Source organism: Sardina pilchardus, chromosome 7 (genome assembly GCF_963854185.1).
Source record: "Sardina pilchardus chromosome 7, fSarPil1.1, whole genome shotgun sequence".
NCBI lineage: Eukaryota > Metazoa > Chordata > Actinopteri > Clupeiformes > Clupeidae > Sardina > Sardina pilchardus.
The window spans coordinates 24,350,950-24,369,804 of record NC_085000.1 but is presented as its reverse complement, the minus strand read 5'-3'; the positions used below and the strand labels follow the sequence as shown (position 1 = coordinate 24,369,804).

The 18,855-nt window shown below is 48.3% G+C and overlaps 1 protein-coding gene across 1 annotated transcript in view; it reads left to right on the top strand.

Annotated features, from left to right (window-relative positions):
- Nucleotides 1-7,385: 7,385 nt before the first annotated feature.
- The window catches only part of plxna3 (plexin A3), a 119,184-nt gene continuing 107,714 nt past the window's right edge, over nucleotides 7,386-18,855 (top strand). Inside the window, exons 1-2 of the mRNA XM_062541422.1 lie at nucleotides 7,386-8,591; nucleotides 11,128-11,310. Coding sequence (XP_062397406.1) covers nucleotides 7,386-8,591; nucleotides 11,128-11,310 — 1,389 coding nt within the window. The remainder of the gene's footprint in view (nucleotides 8,592-11,127; nucleotides 11,311-18,855) is intronic.

Sequence of the window (18,855 nt, the reverse complement as noted above, 5' to 3'; positions counted from 1 at the left end):
CAAAAACAAATAATCACTCACAAACGCCCAATGGTTCCACAGTTTGTTGATCTCTACACAATAGATCATCACTGCTTTATCAAGCATCGTGGCTTATGCCTCGATAAGCAACTCCTGATGTTGTTTTTTCCTAGAAAGTTAGAGAAATGCAGTTTTTCAGTGATCACATTTGAAACATCTCAGTAACACCACAGAACGTCTCCTCTTTATAACCCATCTGGTAAGAGTCCTAAACGTGCATGTCAGTCGTGCAACACGGGCGAACGAAAAGGTTTACGCCGTGTGTAACGTTACGCAGTGGGTGCTGTGTGATGCCTGTGTGATGTTTGCCAGTTTTATAACCCTGAGTGGCCTGTCACAGCTATTATACATATTAAACAAGTATTTTCCTCAGAGATAGACATTTCGCCAATACCTACGTGGTTTGCAAGGCGCTATTACGTACAGCCTACCCTGCGAGCATGAAAAATACCCATCACCCCCTCGCATGCATGCCCCTCATTTTGATCATTTGGTGACAATGGGTGTATAACCAACAACACAGCTCTTGTTCAGAGCATATCATTCTGTCACATTGTAGTTTGCTTCCTTTCTAAGAATGTTAGCCATGCCTCATAGTAAAACAGAATTTACTGGCTGTGTTCTATCATCGGTCAGTGAAGATTTACCGGAGCTGAGTTTTCACGCGCGGATGATGTTTTTTTGGGATGCCATAGGTTAAGAAGGATGCAATTACCAGGAATCCAACACTTTGCCATCATGTGTAGTGTATATGTCTGTTTGCTCGGGCTCAAAACATCTGCCCAAGTGTCACTCGTCTGGCCGCTGTCTGGGTATTATTGTGTTGCATGTAAACAACAATGCAAGTAGACGATGGTCTAAAGGATTAGAATTAATTCCATAAGAGTAGGTTAGGCTTTAGTCGGCAGCGCTGTAGACGCCTGGACTTGACTGTTAATTTTGTATCAACAAGAACTATAAACAAATGTAGCGTCGTCTTCCTACAACGTTATATAAGCACGCCCGCATAGATAGGTTACAATGGGATTGTTTGAAGAAAGAGTCTTTCTAGGCTCGCAACATATATTGGAAAATAATTCCATACGTTAGATTACTACTACTATAACAACAACAGTCCAGAGGGTGCAGCCTAGGCACTGGGGTGAATGGGGCAAGTGGACCTATGTAAAATAAAACAGAGTAAGATTTCAGATGAAGCAAGCTAATGTGGTTGGCATTGTGTAGGCTACCACCTGTGCTGGAGCCTGATATTTCTATGCGTTTCTTGAGTCATTAGTTCAGATAAATGATATTGGTCCATTTTCAGGTATGTCTACAGACCTAAAGGTATCCATATTTACCGAGGTCTGGGTATAAGTCCATATTACAGCTGTTTATTCAAGAGCACACACCCACCTACTTATCTGTAAGTAACTTACAGATGTGGTTGCATATGTTATAGGGCCAAGGAAAGCATGGGCCACATAAAGTTATAATTCACGCAAGTTCACCAGTAGAGCTCACTGGAGTTGACCAGTTTTTGATTTTATTTGTGTTTTTTTTTTTACTATTTTCACAGACCGAATAAATGCAATTAGGATGGAGGGCTGTCTTTCATGGTTGAGGTTGCATGCTACACCATGTTCTAGATATATCAGTAGGATATACAGTACACTTCATTAAATTGGAAGTGGCTATTTGAGTGAAACCGTCACATCAGTGTTGACCAGACTATAGTAGCCTATAATGTCGTCACTGTTTATATGTAAGCAAAGTAAAGCATAGCCTGATTAACCAGGTTCAGATGAAATAATGTACTTTCTATTGCTACTGGGATGTTTCATCCACCGGATACAAGCAGACTATCCAAACTCTACCTCTAAATAAATAATTTTGCACAGCCAATGCGTCATATTGCAACTCCAATGGAAAAGAAATTGCCACACGGCAACTTCCAGACCCTCGGTTGATAGACAGATATGTAGGATATCACTTAACTGCTTCTCTGCGGTCCAGCCTCTGCATGAGAGCATCTGTAAGTAACTCCTCGCCACATCACACCATCAGGGCTATAGTCAACATGCCACAGAGGACCTGGTCAGATATTCAGTAGCTTACATTTAATTGTTTTTTGCAGCATCTGTGAAGCATAAGGGTCGGGCTTGGTTCAATTGGCACTCCAAGGACAAAGGCAAAATTCCTTGAATGCTATCTGTGGTTTCACAAAGATAAGATGCTCTGCAAGTTATGGATGTCATGCATGTACACAGTAAGTGTCAATGGAGTCCACTAGAGCTAGCGATTATAGTTGGTAAGATTGAGGGAATGGGTTGTGTTGGTTTCTATTACTGAATACTGTACTTGTTTAAAGATGAATTCTTCCCATATAGACCACAGCCATGCTAGGAGTTTTGTTACATTTTAGAATAAAGATGTGGTTTGCACTGCTGAACTTAACAGCATTTTCCATTTCAAAAGCTTAAAATGCCTCTCACAGCTGAGTAGAGGGAGACGACAATTTCTTACTCTGTGGAATTCCTTTGTGCTCGTTCAGTTTCATTTGACAGATAATTTTAATTGCCTTGAAAACACCAGAGGCAAAACAAACACTCCCCACCGTTGGCTATTTCTCGAAAGTGATGTCATCACGTCAGAGAGGGACACAGCTGAAGCTTGCTTGGCAGATTCATTTGTGACATATTATGTTTGCCCTCCAGTTAAATCAACTGTGGATGTCAGCCTGAGGTCTCCATTTCAGTTAGTCGTTGCGGTGTTTTTTGGTAGTAAGGGAAAGATGGAAAGGCCTGCAAAAGACTGGCATGTGCTCATCCACTGAATAAGTTCTGAGCAGGGGCAGAGTTGGCAATGCGAGTCATCGGTATGTCTGTGATCGCTGAACAAAAGCCTCTGTCTGATGGTAAGTCGCTGCTCCTCCTTGCATTTGTCAGGGCTGGCTGATGTTGCCTGACTGCTCAGCCAAGCAAGCTGGAGACCGCGCCACCAGTATCTTAAATGAGATCTTTTGTATTTGGTGGCCCAGGCAGGTGAATTTCTCTTCTTTCTGAAGGTATGACAGGATGGGTTTATTGCGCCCATCCCACACATGCTGGTATCAAGAAAAGGCAGCTGGAAGTAGTTTTATTTTGTCATCTAATTGAAGAATAGCCGGGCGCATGGACGTATTTAGGGGTATTAGCCTAGAAGATAAAGGACTGAGTCAACAAATGTGATAATGGCTGCAAAATGCTTTCAACACAGACAGTGGAAGGATGGACAACATTCAAATAAATGTGGCAAATATTTCAGCATTTTTATTTGTATAGAGAACACTCATGCTAGATGTTCAAGTTAGCACTGTTGATGCTATGTTCACAAATGACTTATTATCTGTTGTCGATAGCCTGTGATACTGCTGCTACAATGATTGATGATAGCAGATAGGAAACAAAGGAAGGGTGTTAGCCATCTATTGCTCCCCAGGATTTCGACACACTTTCACGCAGGCTTTGGGCCATTAATAAGAGCCACTGACCCAGGCTTCACACAGGATGTGAGACAAGACTAGAATAACAAAAAACGGAAACAATCAGGTGACACTGAGAGATATATTCTTCTCTTGCCTTGTTTCCTCCCAAAGCCCTCAGGAGAATGCATGGCCTATGAGCTCAGCCTCTTCTATTTCCTTTATTTTGTCATTGCGTCACCACAGAAATCTTAGCAAACCCCTCTTTTTAGTGTAAACATGGTTGACCTTGTTTTGAACCCCATAATGCTCCAAAGTATCGAAAAGATAAAGGCAGAACAGAGCTGGGTATATGTGGGAAGGGCACAGTTTCTTTCTGGCTTTGTAACCGGATGATTTTGTGTGAACTTACATCAGTCACTGGCTGCCATGTCTAACACTACTCATACTACCTGTGAATCACAGGGGTTGCTATTCAGTGATTCATGGTAAACTGAGCTCATGCTATTTCCAAATTGCTTAGCTCAAAAACACACAACATGTCACTTGTTCAAAGTACCTTTGTTTGAACATGTTAATTCATCAGAAGGATGGTGTGAAGTTATGATTCATGCCTTCAGCATCAGCTACTTTGGTCTTTGTTTTGGTTGCATTGGTTACTTGGCTCTGGTGAACTAGAAGAACCGTTCCTATGTTTGATGGCTGATAGGAAAAAAGAAAATTGCTGATAAGAACACACATGCACTAATTTGTTCTCTCTCTTAATGGCATGCAACTTGTGAGTTTTTTTTTAAACAACAAATAGAGATGTCAGAGTGAGTATCCTGTCATAGACTAAGTAGATCTTTTGCACAAGGCCAGAGAATTTACACCTGTGCTTCCACCCTCTTCAGTAAATCTTGCCTCAAGCCTGTCAGCCGTGGCCATGAGTGGCTTAGCATCTTAATCCTGTGAAGAGAGCAGTTCTTCGCTTTTTTTCTGTTTCTTTTTTTTCTAATCAAGTGCTGTTGACCCTCATTACTGAAGTGGTGAAGAGAGGGTGGCATTTTCTGAGTCCTTGATTAGGTGAACCAGTGATCTCCTGGAATGTTCCATGAATTCGCATTATAAAGTCGATGGCCCTCTCTTTCGCCACACATTCTTCTGACTGTAGTGATGTAGCCCTGACTTTCCCCCTCCTCTCTCCATCCTTCTCTCTCCCTCTCTTTCTCTCTTTCGCTTCTTTCTGTTTGCCTTTGTATTCCTATGCTCTCGCTGTGCAGCTTTCGTTTTATGGCCATTTGCGGGGCATGTCCACACACACACTCGATCACGGGCCAGGATTTATTCAAGTCACCCCTGAGATTATTCATCATGGCTGCAAATGGTGGGCAAATGGTCGCCGTGGCACTGAAATTAAGGCTAAAAGACCCGTAGCAAACAAATGAGCCCATTTCACCTGGGTGCCGTAAACACCAGGGTGTGCCCGTAAAAAGGAGCTGTTGCCGGGGGTGTACAGGCACCTTGCTGTGCAGCTCCGTTGGACTGGTGGGCCGTGTTGTTTACTGCTTTGTCTGTCCAGACGGGGAGGGAGAGACCACCCGAGAGAGCTGGCCAGAGAGATTCGAGCTTTAACTCTCGGAACTTTGAGTCTGCCAAGTCATGCGTCAGGCCTAATACTGAGACCAAAGACCAATATTTACACAAACAGAAATTCATGCTGAGATTAAATTTCGCTCTGTGTCTGATATTGTGCTGTAATTGTGTTTCCAGAGATTAGTTTTAGCACAAATATGCCATGCAGAATGCTTGTTTACTAGGGTCTTCTTGCTTGTTGTCCTCCTATTTCATTTATGACACAGGTGTTTGGTTGGATATTGTTGTTGTCGACCAGTGAGTGGCTCTCTGGTGAAGAAGACTCAAATTGGAATGCTTGTTTGCAATAATGGGATAAAAACTTGTTGATCAAAGTAGATTACGATCATCATGTGTCGGCTTATGATTCCAGTGATGTGTGCTGACATTGCCTGTAATTAAAAGCTACCTGCGATTAATTAGATTAGATCATTAAGGTGTTCAATTATACCTGGTCCCAACATGCTGATTTGTGTGGCACTAGTGGCCAAGCTATTGTAGCGCTATAGTAATGATGACAAAGCAGGTCCTATCTTTGTAGAAGAGTAATTACTTTCCTGCATGCGTATTTCAAGGAGGATTGACACTCGCGATGACCATGGAAAATCATCATTAAAAATGATTTTGCAATTCCGCCATCACAATACGCTCTCCCTGATGTCGGGTCAAAGCAGTCCGCTGGGATAATTCGGCTTCTTTCCTGCTGGCACCAGGCCGCTCTGTTTTCTGGTAATGGATTCATTGTGATTGCTCCTCAACGGCATCTTCCACCTCAGGAAGTGGCATTACAATATGGCATTGTATCACAATGGGCCTCACATTTGCCTTTACTGGAAGCGCTGAGTGTACCAGCAGCAAGGTCTGACAGCTGCAGTTCCTCTCAGCAACAATTCAGTTAAAGTCTGGAATTTTGTGGTCCATCGTAAAGTATAGTGAAGAAAGGTGCTGTTGGAGAGGTTTGGAAAATCTTACAGACAGGAGTCGGTATCCCATCAATTCAACTTAACTCAACAAATGTGTCAGTCTACACATTGCATCGCATTACAGTTTCTCATTTGAATAGAGTCAGGTGATAGCATGTGGCAGACAGACATATACAGTAGGCTATACAGTATACAGTAGGCCCTACAGTGTCCAGGGTCCCCACGTGAAGTCATGAGCACAATAAGGAGGAATGGTTGTACTTCACATGATTGCTTTTTTCCTGTTTCTTTAAGCCGGTATCCAGTGTCTTTCAGCACTGCCTGGAATGAGAATTTGGCAGGGTAGGGGAAGGGTGTAGATTTGTGGAGGCGTGTGTGTGGAGGGAGGGGGAGGGGAGGAAGTAGCGGTGAAATAATTCGGTAGTTCTTCAGGGCTCAGGGCTTGTCTCTGTTTAGAAACAAAGTAAAAAATCCTGAGCGCTCGAGGTGCCGCTCGCTGCAAACACAGTGAAACCCCAAACCACTGAAATCGGTGCTCCTGACACGGAGCAAAAAAGAAGCCTCCATTCTTCCTGTCAGCCGAGCCAAGGAGCACCCTGCTCAGAGAGGTTGTTTGAGTGCCATAAGGGCCTCTTTCATTCCCGCTGTTCTGCTCAGTGGGGTGGGGAGCAGTGATTGAGCAGAAGAGCAATGTGTTTGATCTGCCGAGCGCTTATGTTAAATATCCTGAGCTGCTGCTAACAGCATATAGCTCGCAGATGATGCTCTGTGGCTCCCTGTTCTGGTCAGGGCTGTTCTGGTCAGTGTTGTTGTCTAACTTGCTTATTCCCGGCCACCACCGCTCTAATTAACAAATGTGCCCAGGATTAGTGTTACTGATGGCTGTAAAGGTTTATTAGCAATCCATTGAGTGAAGTGAGTAGGAGTGACAAGGCTTGGCACTTACCAAAGCCGTTGGATCAATAGTCCCCCCCCAAAAAAAAAAAAAAACCTCACATAGCTGTCTTATAGTGGCTGACTGACCAGTTTCAGTCGTTAATACCCCCCCCCCCCCTCCAAATGGACTCAGGAAAGAGATTGTGTGGATTCGAGATAAAAGTGCAGAAAACTGAAAGTGATTTTTTCCCCCCCTACCTCCTAGCTCTCAAGTCCTGTCTAATGCCATTAAATGTTATTTTAAGACCAGCCACTGTTACCTCCCACCTTCGTTACAAACTAACCCGACAATTTCTCCCCCTCTGTGCTTCCTTTCAGACATGATCCACTGAAGCTGAGAGTAAAGGAAAGCCTTCACTAAGCTCAAGGGAAGAGCTCTGTTACTCCCCCCCTCCTCCCCTCCCTTCCCCCTGACACGCGCAAAAAAAAAATCACAAAACACTTTAATCATGAAGTCCATATGGCTGACAACACTACTGGTGTTACTTGTGTTTGGGACCAACATCCGAGCATTCCCCGCGACCCCGACTGCGCCGCCCCCTGAGTCGGGGAGCTTCAGGGTGAAAGACACGACCCTCACGCACCTCACCGTGCACCGCAAGACGGGCGACGTCTTCGTCGGCGCCGTCAACCGCATCTACAAGCTGTCGGCCAACCTGACCGAGCTCCGCTCGCACATGACCGGCCCCGTGGAGGACAACGCCAGGTGCTACCCGCCGCCGAGCGTCCGGGCCTGCGCCCACAAGCTGGACCCCACGGACAACATCAACAAGCTGCTGCTGGTCGACTACTCGGGCAACCGGCTGGTGGCGTGCGGCAGCATCTGGCAGGGTGTGTGCCAGTTCCTGCGCCTGGAGGACCTCTTCAAGCTGGGCGAGCCGCACCACCGCAAGGAGCACTACCTCTCGGGCGCCCGCGAGGCCGACGGCATGGCGGGCGTGGTGCTGGGCGACGACGAGGGCCTGCCCGGCGAGAAGGAGAAGGAGAAGAAGAGGAAGAAGGGCGGCAGCCGGCTCTTCATCGGCGCGGCCATCGACGGCAAGTCGGAGTACTTCCCCACGCTGTCCAGCCGCAAGCTGGTGGCCGACGAGGAGAGCGACAACATGTTCAGCCTGGTGTACCAGGACGGCTTCGTCTCGTCGCAGATCAAGATCCCCTCGGACACGCTCTCGCTCTACCCGGCCTTCGACATCTACTACGTCTACGGCTTCGCCAGCCGCACCTACATCTACTTCCTCACCCTGCAGCTGGACACGCAGCTCACGCAGATGGACGCCACCGGCGAGAAGTTCTTCACCTCCAAGATCGTGCGCATGTGCGCCAACGACACCGAGTTCTACTCCTACGTGGAGTTCCCGCTGGGCTGCACCAAGGACGGCGTCGAGTACCGCCTGGTGCAGTCCGCCTACAAGCACCGGCCGGGCCGCAGGTTGGCCCAGGCGCTGGGCCTGCCGGAGGACGAGGACGTGCTGTTTGTGGTCTTCTCCCAGGGCCAGAAGAACCGAGCCAACCCGCCGCGCGAGACCGTGCTCTGCCTCTTCACCTTGCATCAGATAAACCTGGCGATGAGAGAGCGCATCAGGTCTTGTTACCGCGGCGAGGGCAAGTTGTCCCTGCCTTGGCTGCTCAACAAGGAGCTGCCCTGTATCAATACGGTGAGTCCTTTGCATTATCTTTAATATCTTCAGCACCGAGTGTGTGTGTGTGTGTGCCCGGGGCTGTTTTCTGTTTGTTGGAGTATATTTTAAGGCATCACGTTTGACATTGAATCTTGATCGTAAAGCTGCATCACAAGATAATGTGAAGTGTTCAAATATTAGCATTAGCGCTACCAGGGTATTCGCTAAACATCAGGGATAGGCCTCTCCTCATTGATTTTCTTATAGCACTTAAGATTAAATAGATACAAACGACACGGCAGGCATGACAAATAATGACAAACATAACAGATAGGTATTCTGAAGGTTTATACCCCTGGACCTGTGATGGAAACATGGGGAGACATTTGAATCAGGACTGCATAAATATTTCATGAAGCCTTTGGACTCGCTGGATAGGCAGACATTAAATCAATGAATCTGTGAATCCTTTTCATCAGATAAGATGAAGATAAGATGACACTGAGCAAAGTGGTGCATCTGAAACAGAGCTCAGCTCAATACCGCCTGTTTGAAAAACCTTAAATATTAATCCCTTATAATTTAGTGTAACGGCGACCCATCCCTGTAGTTATTTCGGTGTATTATTTATTTGCCTGGCAGCAACCCTGAGGCACTTATCGAAAGCCTTCCACACTCTACTACCATTGAAGAAACACAGTATTTAACATTTTCTCAAGGTGTCTTCCAACATTGTTTTCTCACTCTCCAAATATAGTTGCAGTTTCAACCAGTTCCCTCTTCCCATGCTATCAAAATCTCTTAGCTTTTTATTTACTGAGACGCAGGCAGCAGCCAGACTGTCAGTATGACGAGAGCAGTGTTTTTGGTTTTGTTTATTTGTGTTTTGTCTCGTTCCTCTTCATCGCTCAGTACGCACAGCAAGGGTGGAGTTGTGCAGGAAGTGAACCTAGCAAGCGTCTCGCTGCGCACCCGGGTTTCTCCTGAAACTCTCCCATAGCGTTTGCGGTGCTCTAGCAGATGGAGGGAGAGAGAGAGAGAAAGAGGGAGAGAGAGAGAGAGAGAGAAAGAGAGAGAGAGAATGCGTCCGACCTGGTTCCTCTGGGTGGTGGGGGTGGAGGCCGAACCTGTTTTTATTAGTAGCAACAGGGTGCCTCCATGACTGATGCAAATCTGCTCTTGATTTTGCGCCCAGGCCTCCTCGTCGTTATTAGCCCCCCTTTCATGCACAGCAATAGCCCTTGACCACATAATGAGACGGTGTGTGCCAGACGTTGGCTCACGGCTCGTTTAATATATTTATCCTTCATGAGTATTCAACGACGACAAAAAAAAAAAAAGAGAAAGACCCAAGGAGCTCTCTTTCTTTCCCCGGACGCTCCACCCGGCCCGTCATCCTCCGGCTTCCCGACCGAGGGTGAGGAATCGGGAGCGTTGAGATGGCAGATCCAATTACCCGAGAATGTGCTGCATCACCTGTGCTCATTACAGCAGCATCACAGCACCTCCACACCTCATCTCCCGCCGACCCCACAGCCTCACCCCTCCAACCACCCCCACCCCCACCCTACTCCACCCCACCCCACCCCAGCCCACCAAAAAAAGGAGAGAAATCACCTCACCTCAGGATCACTCTGCCTGACTGACGATGCCAGTGTTAAACGAGGCACTTTAGATTTTGTGGGGTTTTGTCAGACAGGATATTAGCAGTAGCTGATGTCATCCGTGGCTTAGCTAGCCCATCTTCCCTCCCTCTCTCTCTCTCTCTCTCTCTCTTTCTCTCTCCCTCTCTCTCTCCATCCCTCCATCCTTCCCTCCCTCCCTCCCTCCCTCCCTCCCTCCCTCCCCAGCTTGCTCTGCTGAGGTGAATGGATTTTGTGCTTGGTTGGAGGCTGAGGTCCAGGAGAGAGAGATTAAAGACCTGAGCCGAGTCTGAAACCCAGTGATGAGTCAGGCAATAGTTCACCAGGGCGATGAGCACACGAGGAGGTCATCGCAGGATGACTTCATCTTCTGCTGTGATAGGCTGCAGATGTTTCTGCTAATGCCATTGATTTCACATAAACGTCCTGTCCGGTATTGTGGAGAGATCCGACTGGGGGGGAAAAAACAGAGTTATTCAATTTGGTGTTGTTATTGTTGAGTTCCCTCCTGAGATGAACATTTGGGAACTCCTAGAACTAAATCTCCTCCCGGGAGCGTATACTTAGTGATTTATACTTTGTTTGGTGCCATAGTTCAGCATGATGTCATGTCCTTTCCAGCCTCAGCTGTGCGGTCCCAGCAATAACGTGTGTGTGTGTGTGTATGTGTGTGTGTGTGTGTCTGTGTGTGCGCCTTGGTGTGTGTCTTGGTCTTCACCATAAACCTTTTTCTTCAAAAGGACAACTCAACCAAAAGATTCCTCTCACAAGCCTGACATTTCCAGCATGGAAGGCTGTGTCATGTATCTAAGTTTGATCAGAATGGAACATCACATTGTTTGTGTGTGTGTGGTGTGTGTTTGAGGTGGTATGTTTCTTACTGGAAGTTGTGCAGCTCTATTCATGTTCCCTGTGTGTTCCTCCCGCAGCCCAAGCAGATTGGCGACGACTTCTGTGGTCTCGTGCTGAACCAGCCGTTGGGCAGCCTGCGGGTGATCGAGGGCACGCCCCTCTTCGACGACCGCACCGACGGCATGGCCGCCGTGGCCGCCTACACGTACGGGGAGCATTCCGTGGTGTTCGTGGGCACGCGCAGCGGGCACCTCAAAAAGGTAAGCGCGAGCTCCGCTTTTGGGATTCCTTTTTCTTCGGCCACGTTTCTTCTCTCTCAAAAGCCAGCAGCCGGTTCGTGTTTGTGTGTGCGTGTGTGTGTGACTCTCTTCACGCTGTGCTGTAAAATCGGCGTGATTGTTTAGAGCGGTCTCTCTTAACGCGCCATGCTGTGTGAGAATTCGGTAGGTCTTGCTCGCAGACGAGACAAGACGCCGCAGTCCAAAACGGCGTCGCCACTTCCCGACTCCTCCGCGGTCCTCCGTGCCACTGCATTCTTGTCCCCAATCGAGGACGTCTGGCAGGGAGGCACGGATGGATATTTAGAGCGGAAAAAAAACCCCAAAATGTTTACAGCAAGTATTAATTTACGACGAGGAGAGGAGTTGTGTGAAACAGTAATTCTGTGCCAGTAAGAGTCAGGAAATACAGCAACAGCAGCAGCATCAGCATCAGCCTAGTCATTCTTTGGGCTATGGCTTAGTGGGCCACACAAGAACACTGCAATGCTTCTCTCTCTCTCTCTCTCTCTCTCTCTCTCTCTCTCTCTCTCTCTCTCTTTCTCTGTCTCTGTCTCTTTCTCTGTCAATGTCTTTCTCACACACACACACACACACACACACACACACACACACACACACACACACACACACACACACACACACACAAACACAAAGCTAACAAAACCAAACTGAAATCACAAAATGGACAGAGAAAGACAGGCCTCATTGTGAGTCCCTTTTCCTTTAACAGCAACCCTATCAGTGCCTGGCTACGGAAATGAATATAGTGAGCTCTTTGTCCACCCAAATGTGCTATTCTGTCAGTGGGAATCCCATTGAAGAGACTCATGGTGTGCCCCCTCCCCTGCCCCCACACTCCCAGTCCCCTTTACCATCGCAGCCCCCCCCAGCTCAACCTTGAGCAGTAATAAAAGGAAAGCACCTTGTGACTCCCTATCCTTGTATGTTTAGCAGAACAGCAGTATGTCCGAGAGACAGAGAGAGCCTGAAAATAGCCTTTCTCCTGCCACCCGCCAGAAATCGCTGTTTTGTGGGGATTGTTTAGGGCTATTAGCGCTCTGAGCTGTCAGTGAAAAGCGCTGGACATTATTAATTTACTCCATCTGAGGTCCATGTGATTGTGTGTCAAAGCAAATAAACCCGCCCTAGTTATAAATGAATGCTCGAGATTTTTGGATGAGTCAACATTTGTGCCATCTACTTCATGCAGTAACTGCTCAGCTGAGATTTGTGTGTGTGTGTTTATGTATATGTGTGTGTGTGTGTGGGTATGCACGCTCATATATATATATGCGTGTGTGTGTGTGTGTGTGTGTGTGTGTGTGTGTGTGTGTGTGGGGAGCCCAATATTAGTGCTTAAGTTGCAGTTGATGGAGAATCTCTCATTAACAAAATTAAATTAAACGTGAGACAGGATGCTAGGGAGGGGGAAAAATCATTGGAGAAGCTGACTTGGCTCCTTTGCAGCAGACATAATAATTTAAATGAATTGGATGGAAATGAAATATGCTACAGTTATGTGTGCTTGCCATCCAAGCACCCTACTGGGAAATATAAAAATGCTCGCCGCCTTACTCCAAGCATGGCTGAAGTTTCAGCCTTGGAGTCCGCAGAGAGCCGCCTTGGGCTTTGTTTTCTATTCCGGTTATTTATGGGACTTTGCCTGTTTATGCATGTTCTGCCATGCTTCCCCTCCCATCTCTCGCTTGTCAATGATCAAATTAGCAGGTCAGGGGTGCTAAGGCTACATCCATATTAAAGTCCATAAATAAAGAAGCTTGGCTGGATATTAGAGAAGTGTCTGTGCCGTGATTGGCTAGCACAGCCAGGTGCGTGTTGTCCTTATTTTAGTACAATTAGCGAGGTTCGCTGTGGTAACAGCTGAAGAACACGTCTTTTCCATTGTAGTGGGGCTTTGACACGCTAAATACGGATTGTGAGACATAGAGTTCAGATGGCGTCATCTTAGTAGCCTGTTTGTATATCGACACCCTGATTAAGAAGCAGTGGTCTCAGACAGATGTCAGCCAAATGCTGCGTTTATTTAGCGCGCTTAAGGGTTGTCATGACATTGTTTTGATTTACCGCACGTAATTCAGACTGCGCGATCAAAGGCCTCGCTGAAGCTTTTTTTTTTTTTACAGGGGATTGTGGATCCAAATTGAATAGTGAATTAATCTGCTCCAGCGTTTATAGTAGTCTGCTCAGTTGGCTCAGCTGTGTTGGACTGGAGTTGTGCTGAGCGGTAATGTCGGTGGATTTTCATACAGATATGTAATTTTTGCTTTTGCTTATTTACTCGCAGGAGATGAGGGGAAGTGAAAAGGGGGAGTGATGTAAGCATGGCTCATCTGAGAGTGATTTGGGAGGAATGGGATTTCCTGATTTGAATGGAGCAGCTGTTCACAGTTACACATATTTCTGATTGATTTCTTGTTTTAAAGGCTCCGTGGAATCATCTCTGACAAACAGGGCAGGGCCCCGGATCGAAGTGGCTTTGGGGACAGAGCAGACCCGCAGTAGCAGTAGTATTCATTAGCGTGTGTTTACACAACATGGCCAGGATTCTGCTTATTGGACAGCGGCAAGGTTTACGGTGTCCTCTTCCTTTTGGAGAGCATTGTTTGTTGGCCCAAGCAGCACAGGGCCCTCTGGCTAGACAAACCCATACACAGTGGCTCATGTTACAGTCTCATTGGAAACCCAAACGGGTAAAAACAGATCAACAGCAACACCCAAAAGAGAATATATTTCTTTTTTAACGGCTAGAGACCACCTTTTTTTTTTTTTTGGAGCGCGCGTCTCAAGTCGGCGGTGTGTTTGTGTGTGTGCGGGGCACAGTGGCGCGTTGGTCAAGCTGCCATAATGAGTGCAGGAGAATGCGCGAGGGGGCCATTTAATTGCAGCGTATCTCCTGTTCCAACGCTTGTTTGTTTTGGCAGCGCTAGAGAGGGCCCGAGCCGCCGCCGCTGCTGGAGCCTCGCGGAAATCGCCCGCGAAAAAAAAACCTCCGTGTTTCCTGTCCCCGCATGCCCAACTGTGGCGCGGCGCTCGGGTTCATCTACTGTCCACCAGGTTGCTCGGCCACGCCCCCAGGTGTTGCTCAACCCAGGGGCTTCGCATAAGAAAACCAGCTGCCGCGGTCATGTGACAGGAAACAGCTGGAGAGAGAGAGAGGTCTGAAGTTAAATGTGTCAGAACGGCTGTAATTTATATTTATTTATTTATTATTTATTTATATATTTTTTAACAGCTAGTAGACTGAGCCAGTTCAGCATCACACCTTTGCGCGTCTCATGCGAAAAAAGGGGTAAAGAAGAATGCGAGGGCTGTTGGCAGTCTTCCTTTGCCACATCTTGAATGGATTTATTTCAGCGGTGAAACGGGCTGCAAGGCTGAAGTTTAAATATGGGCAGTGGCGTATTATCTTTGCTGTAGAGCTCGGGCGCTTGCATGCAAAAGCCACAAATCTCCTCCCGTGTTGGGTGGGGTCTGCGGTCGCAATCCCACAGACGAGCCAGGGAGCAGCGGGAGAGATGAGGGGCTAATCTTAACATACCTTTGGAGAAACAAGACCGAAGGCGTCAAGGGCTCTTTTTTTATGACATATGCCGCAGTGGACAAAACTGCTGCTGATAAATCTGTGTGTGTGTGTGTGTGTGTGTGTGTGTGTGTGTGTGTGTGTGTGTGTGTGTGTGTGTGTGTGTGTGTGTGTGTGTGTGTGTGTGTGTGTGTGTGTGTGTGTGTGTGTGTGTGTGTGTGTGTGTGTGTGTGTGTGTGTGTGTGTGTGTGTGTGTGTGTGTGCGTGTGCGTGTGTGTGAGAGGGAGCGAGAGACTTGTGAGTGAGTCATGTGTCGTAGTGGTGCGCTGCATATGCGTGCTATTTATTGCACAGTACTGTACATGTGTCCATTAGCGCTGTAGACTGTGTTGAAATGGGTTTCAGTTTTCCGCCTTCAAGCTGTTCTGCAGACGTGGCCAGTTAAACAACAGAAACGCTATCCCAGTGACCCGTGACTGGATAGCAGGAATCTGCTCAATCAGAAAAAAAAATGCATGTCACCTTACCCATAGCCCTTCACAATGCATTTGAAGCTATAAAAAAGCTTATTGCGGGTGACAGGTTTCATTTCCTTTTGTGCAGCCCTCATGACATGCTTTATATCCCCGAGCATTAGCTGAAATAGACCTGTTTCTTTGTCATAGGAGATACAACATTATTCTAGCAGCAGTTTTTTGGCGTTTTTACCACTGTGAAAGATCACGAGTGGCTTATCTTGTATAGCAATCGTGGGTGTAAGTTTGATGATCGCCGTGTTGGAGCTAGCGCGCTAGGCGGAGGAGGTTCAAAGAACCTAAGGGTAACGTTTGACAGGTACACAAAGAGGAGGGATGCGTCTGTGTTCTATTTTAAGGTGCTCTTCTCGCGCGCACCGGCTCCTGATTACAGCCGATGAAAATAATTTTCTGCACGACTGCGAGGCTACATGCGTCCTCTACCCCCCACCACCACCACCACCACCCTCCTCTCCAAGGTCCCCTTCGCTCCACACTCCCCCGGGCGCGGCCAGGTTGATGGGGTAGGAGAGAGACACCCCTGCAGGTCATCACTTCGGCCTTGAGTGACTGCGTTTGGAGAGGCTCCGGATTCGCCTCTCAACACCCCTACCCTGCCTCACCCCACCATCACCACCATCACCACCGCTGCTGCCGCCGCCGCCGCTCCTCTCGGGATCGCATCAGATTGGGATGGAAATCAAAGCTAATTCCGGCGCGTAAATCAGACAGCGGGAGCGGAGCCGGAGCGAGGCCGTGGACGCGGGCCCGGCGAGCTGCAGATTTACGACCACGCACTCCCTGGCCCCACCGCGCGTTTGATCATGGCTAAATCTGTTTGCCATAAATCAGCCCCCCCCCCCCAACCCCCCACCTCCGCTACCGCCAACGCCTCAAGAAGGCCGAGGGATGTTGTGTCTGGACCGGGCGCTGGCATTGTTTGGCGTTTGCATGCAGCACGGTGGGTGGGAGTGTCCTCAGCACGGGGTTGCGTCATGAGAGGGGGGTCTGCTGAGGGGAAGTGAAAGCTAGCTGACCGCCGGTGAACTGCCATTACTCCATCAATCTGGGTCAATGGCCATTATATTATCAGCGGAAGAGCATGCATTATTTAAACGGAGAGTATAGTTGTGAAAGGCCCCCCCCCCAAAAAAAAAAAAACATGTAGCAGTAGCCCCTTGTGCATTGTGAACAGCTAATGAAATGTTTTAGCCTCATAAGGGCAAATCGGCACACTTGTCAGATCATTTATTTAAAGAGAAACCTGAATACTTTTTTTTTCTTTTTTCAGGTGGCTCTTTTTGAGCTTTATTGTAAATTCATGGCCGAGTGGCTCCGCGGAACAATAAGTGATTTAGAAACAGCCTGCCGCCCGGACAGGCGCAATGTGTGACCTTCTGGGCCTTGATCGAAATGCATAGTTAAAGTTAATGAGCGATTGAGCCAGGTGTGAGTGTTTGACTCGGCTGAAAGGTGAATAGCGCCGGCCCCTCGGAGCAGCACCGGCCCCGCCAGCAATGTGTTTGGCAGCGCTGACAGGCGCTTGGATGGATCTGGGCCGAGCTCGAGCGCTCCGCACACTGTAGTGTACAGCCCTGCTGGCCGCCTCTCCCTGCACAGAGGGAGCCGGGCAGCAAAAAAAAGGCTGGCAGAGGAAGGAGCACGTGTGTGTGTGTGTGCGTGTGTGCGTGTGTGTGTGTGTGTGTGTGTGTGTGTGTGCGCGCAAGTGTGTACATGTGTTTGTGTGGTTTTTGAGTAGGGGTGGGGGTCAGATGAAACGCAGAGGATGCTATTAAGGGGTGTGTGTGTGTGTGTGTGTGTGTGTGTGTGTGTGTGTGTGTGTGTGTGTGTGTGTGTGTGTGTGTGTGTGTGTGTGTGTGTGTGTGTGTGTGTGTGTGTGTGTGTGTGTGTGTGTGTGTGTGTGTGTGTGTGTGTGTGTGTGTGTGTGTGTGTGTGTGTGCGTGCGCCTCTCTGTGCATGGGTGTGGGAGTGTGGGTTTGTGTCAGTACATGGGGTGTGTATGTGTGTGTGTGGGGGGTTGCTCAGTAGTGAAGGGAGCTGGTAGCAGGGAATCGGTTCCAGATGTCCTTCTGCTTCTTACCCATCTCCCTCCGTTAACGCCAGATGTGCCAACATCTCCCCTAATGAGGAAGGGCTACTCATTGTGTTCAGGCTGTTTTTCGGTCAACTCAAGGGGTCATGTCGGCCATAAAAATGAGGGTATTTGTTTATATTGCATATAATGAACTTAATATAATGTTTGTGTGTGTGTGTGTGCATCTGTGTGTGTGGGGGGGGGAGTGTGAGGTATCCAAGGCTGATGAAAGACGTAGCAATACACAGAGTGAAGAAAGCAAGGACACTGTACTGTATGCGGGCCTCTGCGTGCTGTGTGAGACGAGGCACAAGTGCCTGTGCTTAAACCCACAGTTGCTGGCCACCGCTATCACCCCGCCATCGTGTTTGTTAAGCAGCCGGCTGTTGGTTTCCTTTTTATTTCCGCGCGTCAGAGGGTAATTACTTTACCTTTGTAGCCTGGCTGTCAAGGGCGGCTCGCTAATGAATATGAGTGTTGCATTGTGGGGATTATAGTCTGTATGTTTGGGTCTCCCTCCCTGGCGGCCACCCCTTGGCTCCAGGCACTTGGCGATGCATTTTCTGTCATAATTTAATAGGAGGCTCTGTAACTTCATTAAAGGTCAGGACTGCCACCGCGGTTGTAAATGGGCTGGGGGGTGTGTGTGTGTGTGTGTGTGTGTGTGTGTGTAGGGGTAGTTGTCGGGCAAAGGCCTTTAAGCACCTGTCTGGCTGTCTACTGCCGTTTTTAAAGGCCCTGGCGCTGCTGGTGATTCAGGAACTGGTCTCCGAGGGACGAGGATACATTTCACTTCCATCCATCCGTCCGTCCGTCGTCCTCTCCCACCCCATTTTTACTGCTGCCACTCACCCCTCCCCCTCCCCCCTCCCCCCCTCCACCAGCACCATCACCTCCTGCACCCCACACTGTGCAGGTGGCTCCACTCGGAGAGTGGACTCCACCCCCCACCCCTAGCCTTCACTATCACACCTCCCCCCAAGCCCCCCCCCCCCCCCTCGACACACACACACACACACACCTCACACTCGAGCTCCCCAACCTCAACCTACCCAACCCCCCACCGCCCGTTTGACAGAAAATAATGTGTCATTTTTCCAGTCGGTCGCGGCGCCTGTTAGCCGCCGCCGCTGCCGCTGCCTGCCAGACACATTTTATCATTCCGCTCCCATCCCTGCCGTCTCTCAATTTCCGCAGGCGCTAACCTCTATGCCGGAGCTAACCTTGGAGCTCTTGCACTGAAAATGAGCCATTAGATTTACCATTTGTTTCCTCTCCCAAAGCAATCCCCGTCGCCTTCCATTTATATACTGTAGCGTTCACGCCTGCCGGTGCGGCCGCCAGAAAAGACGCCACGATGATGACTAACAAAT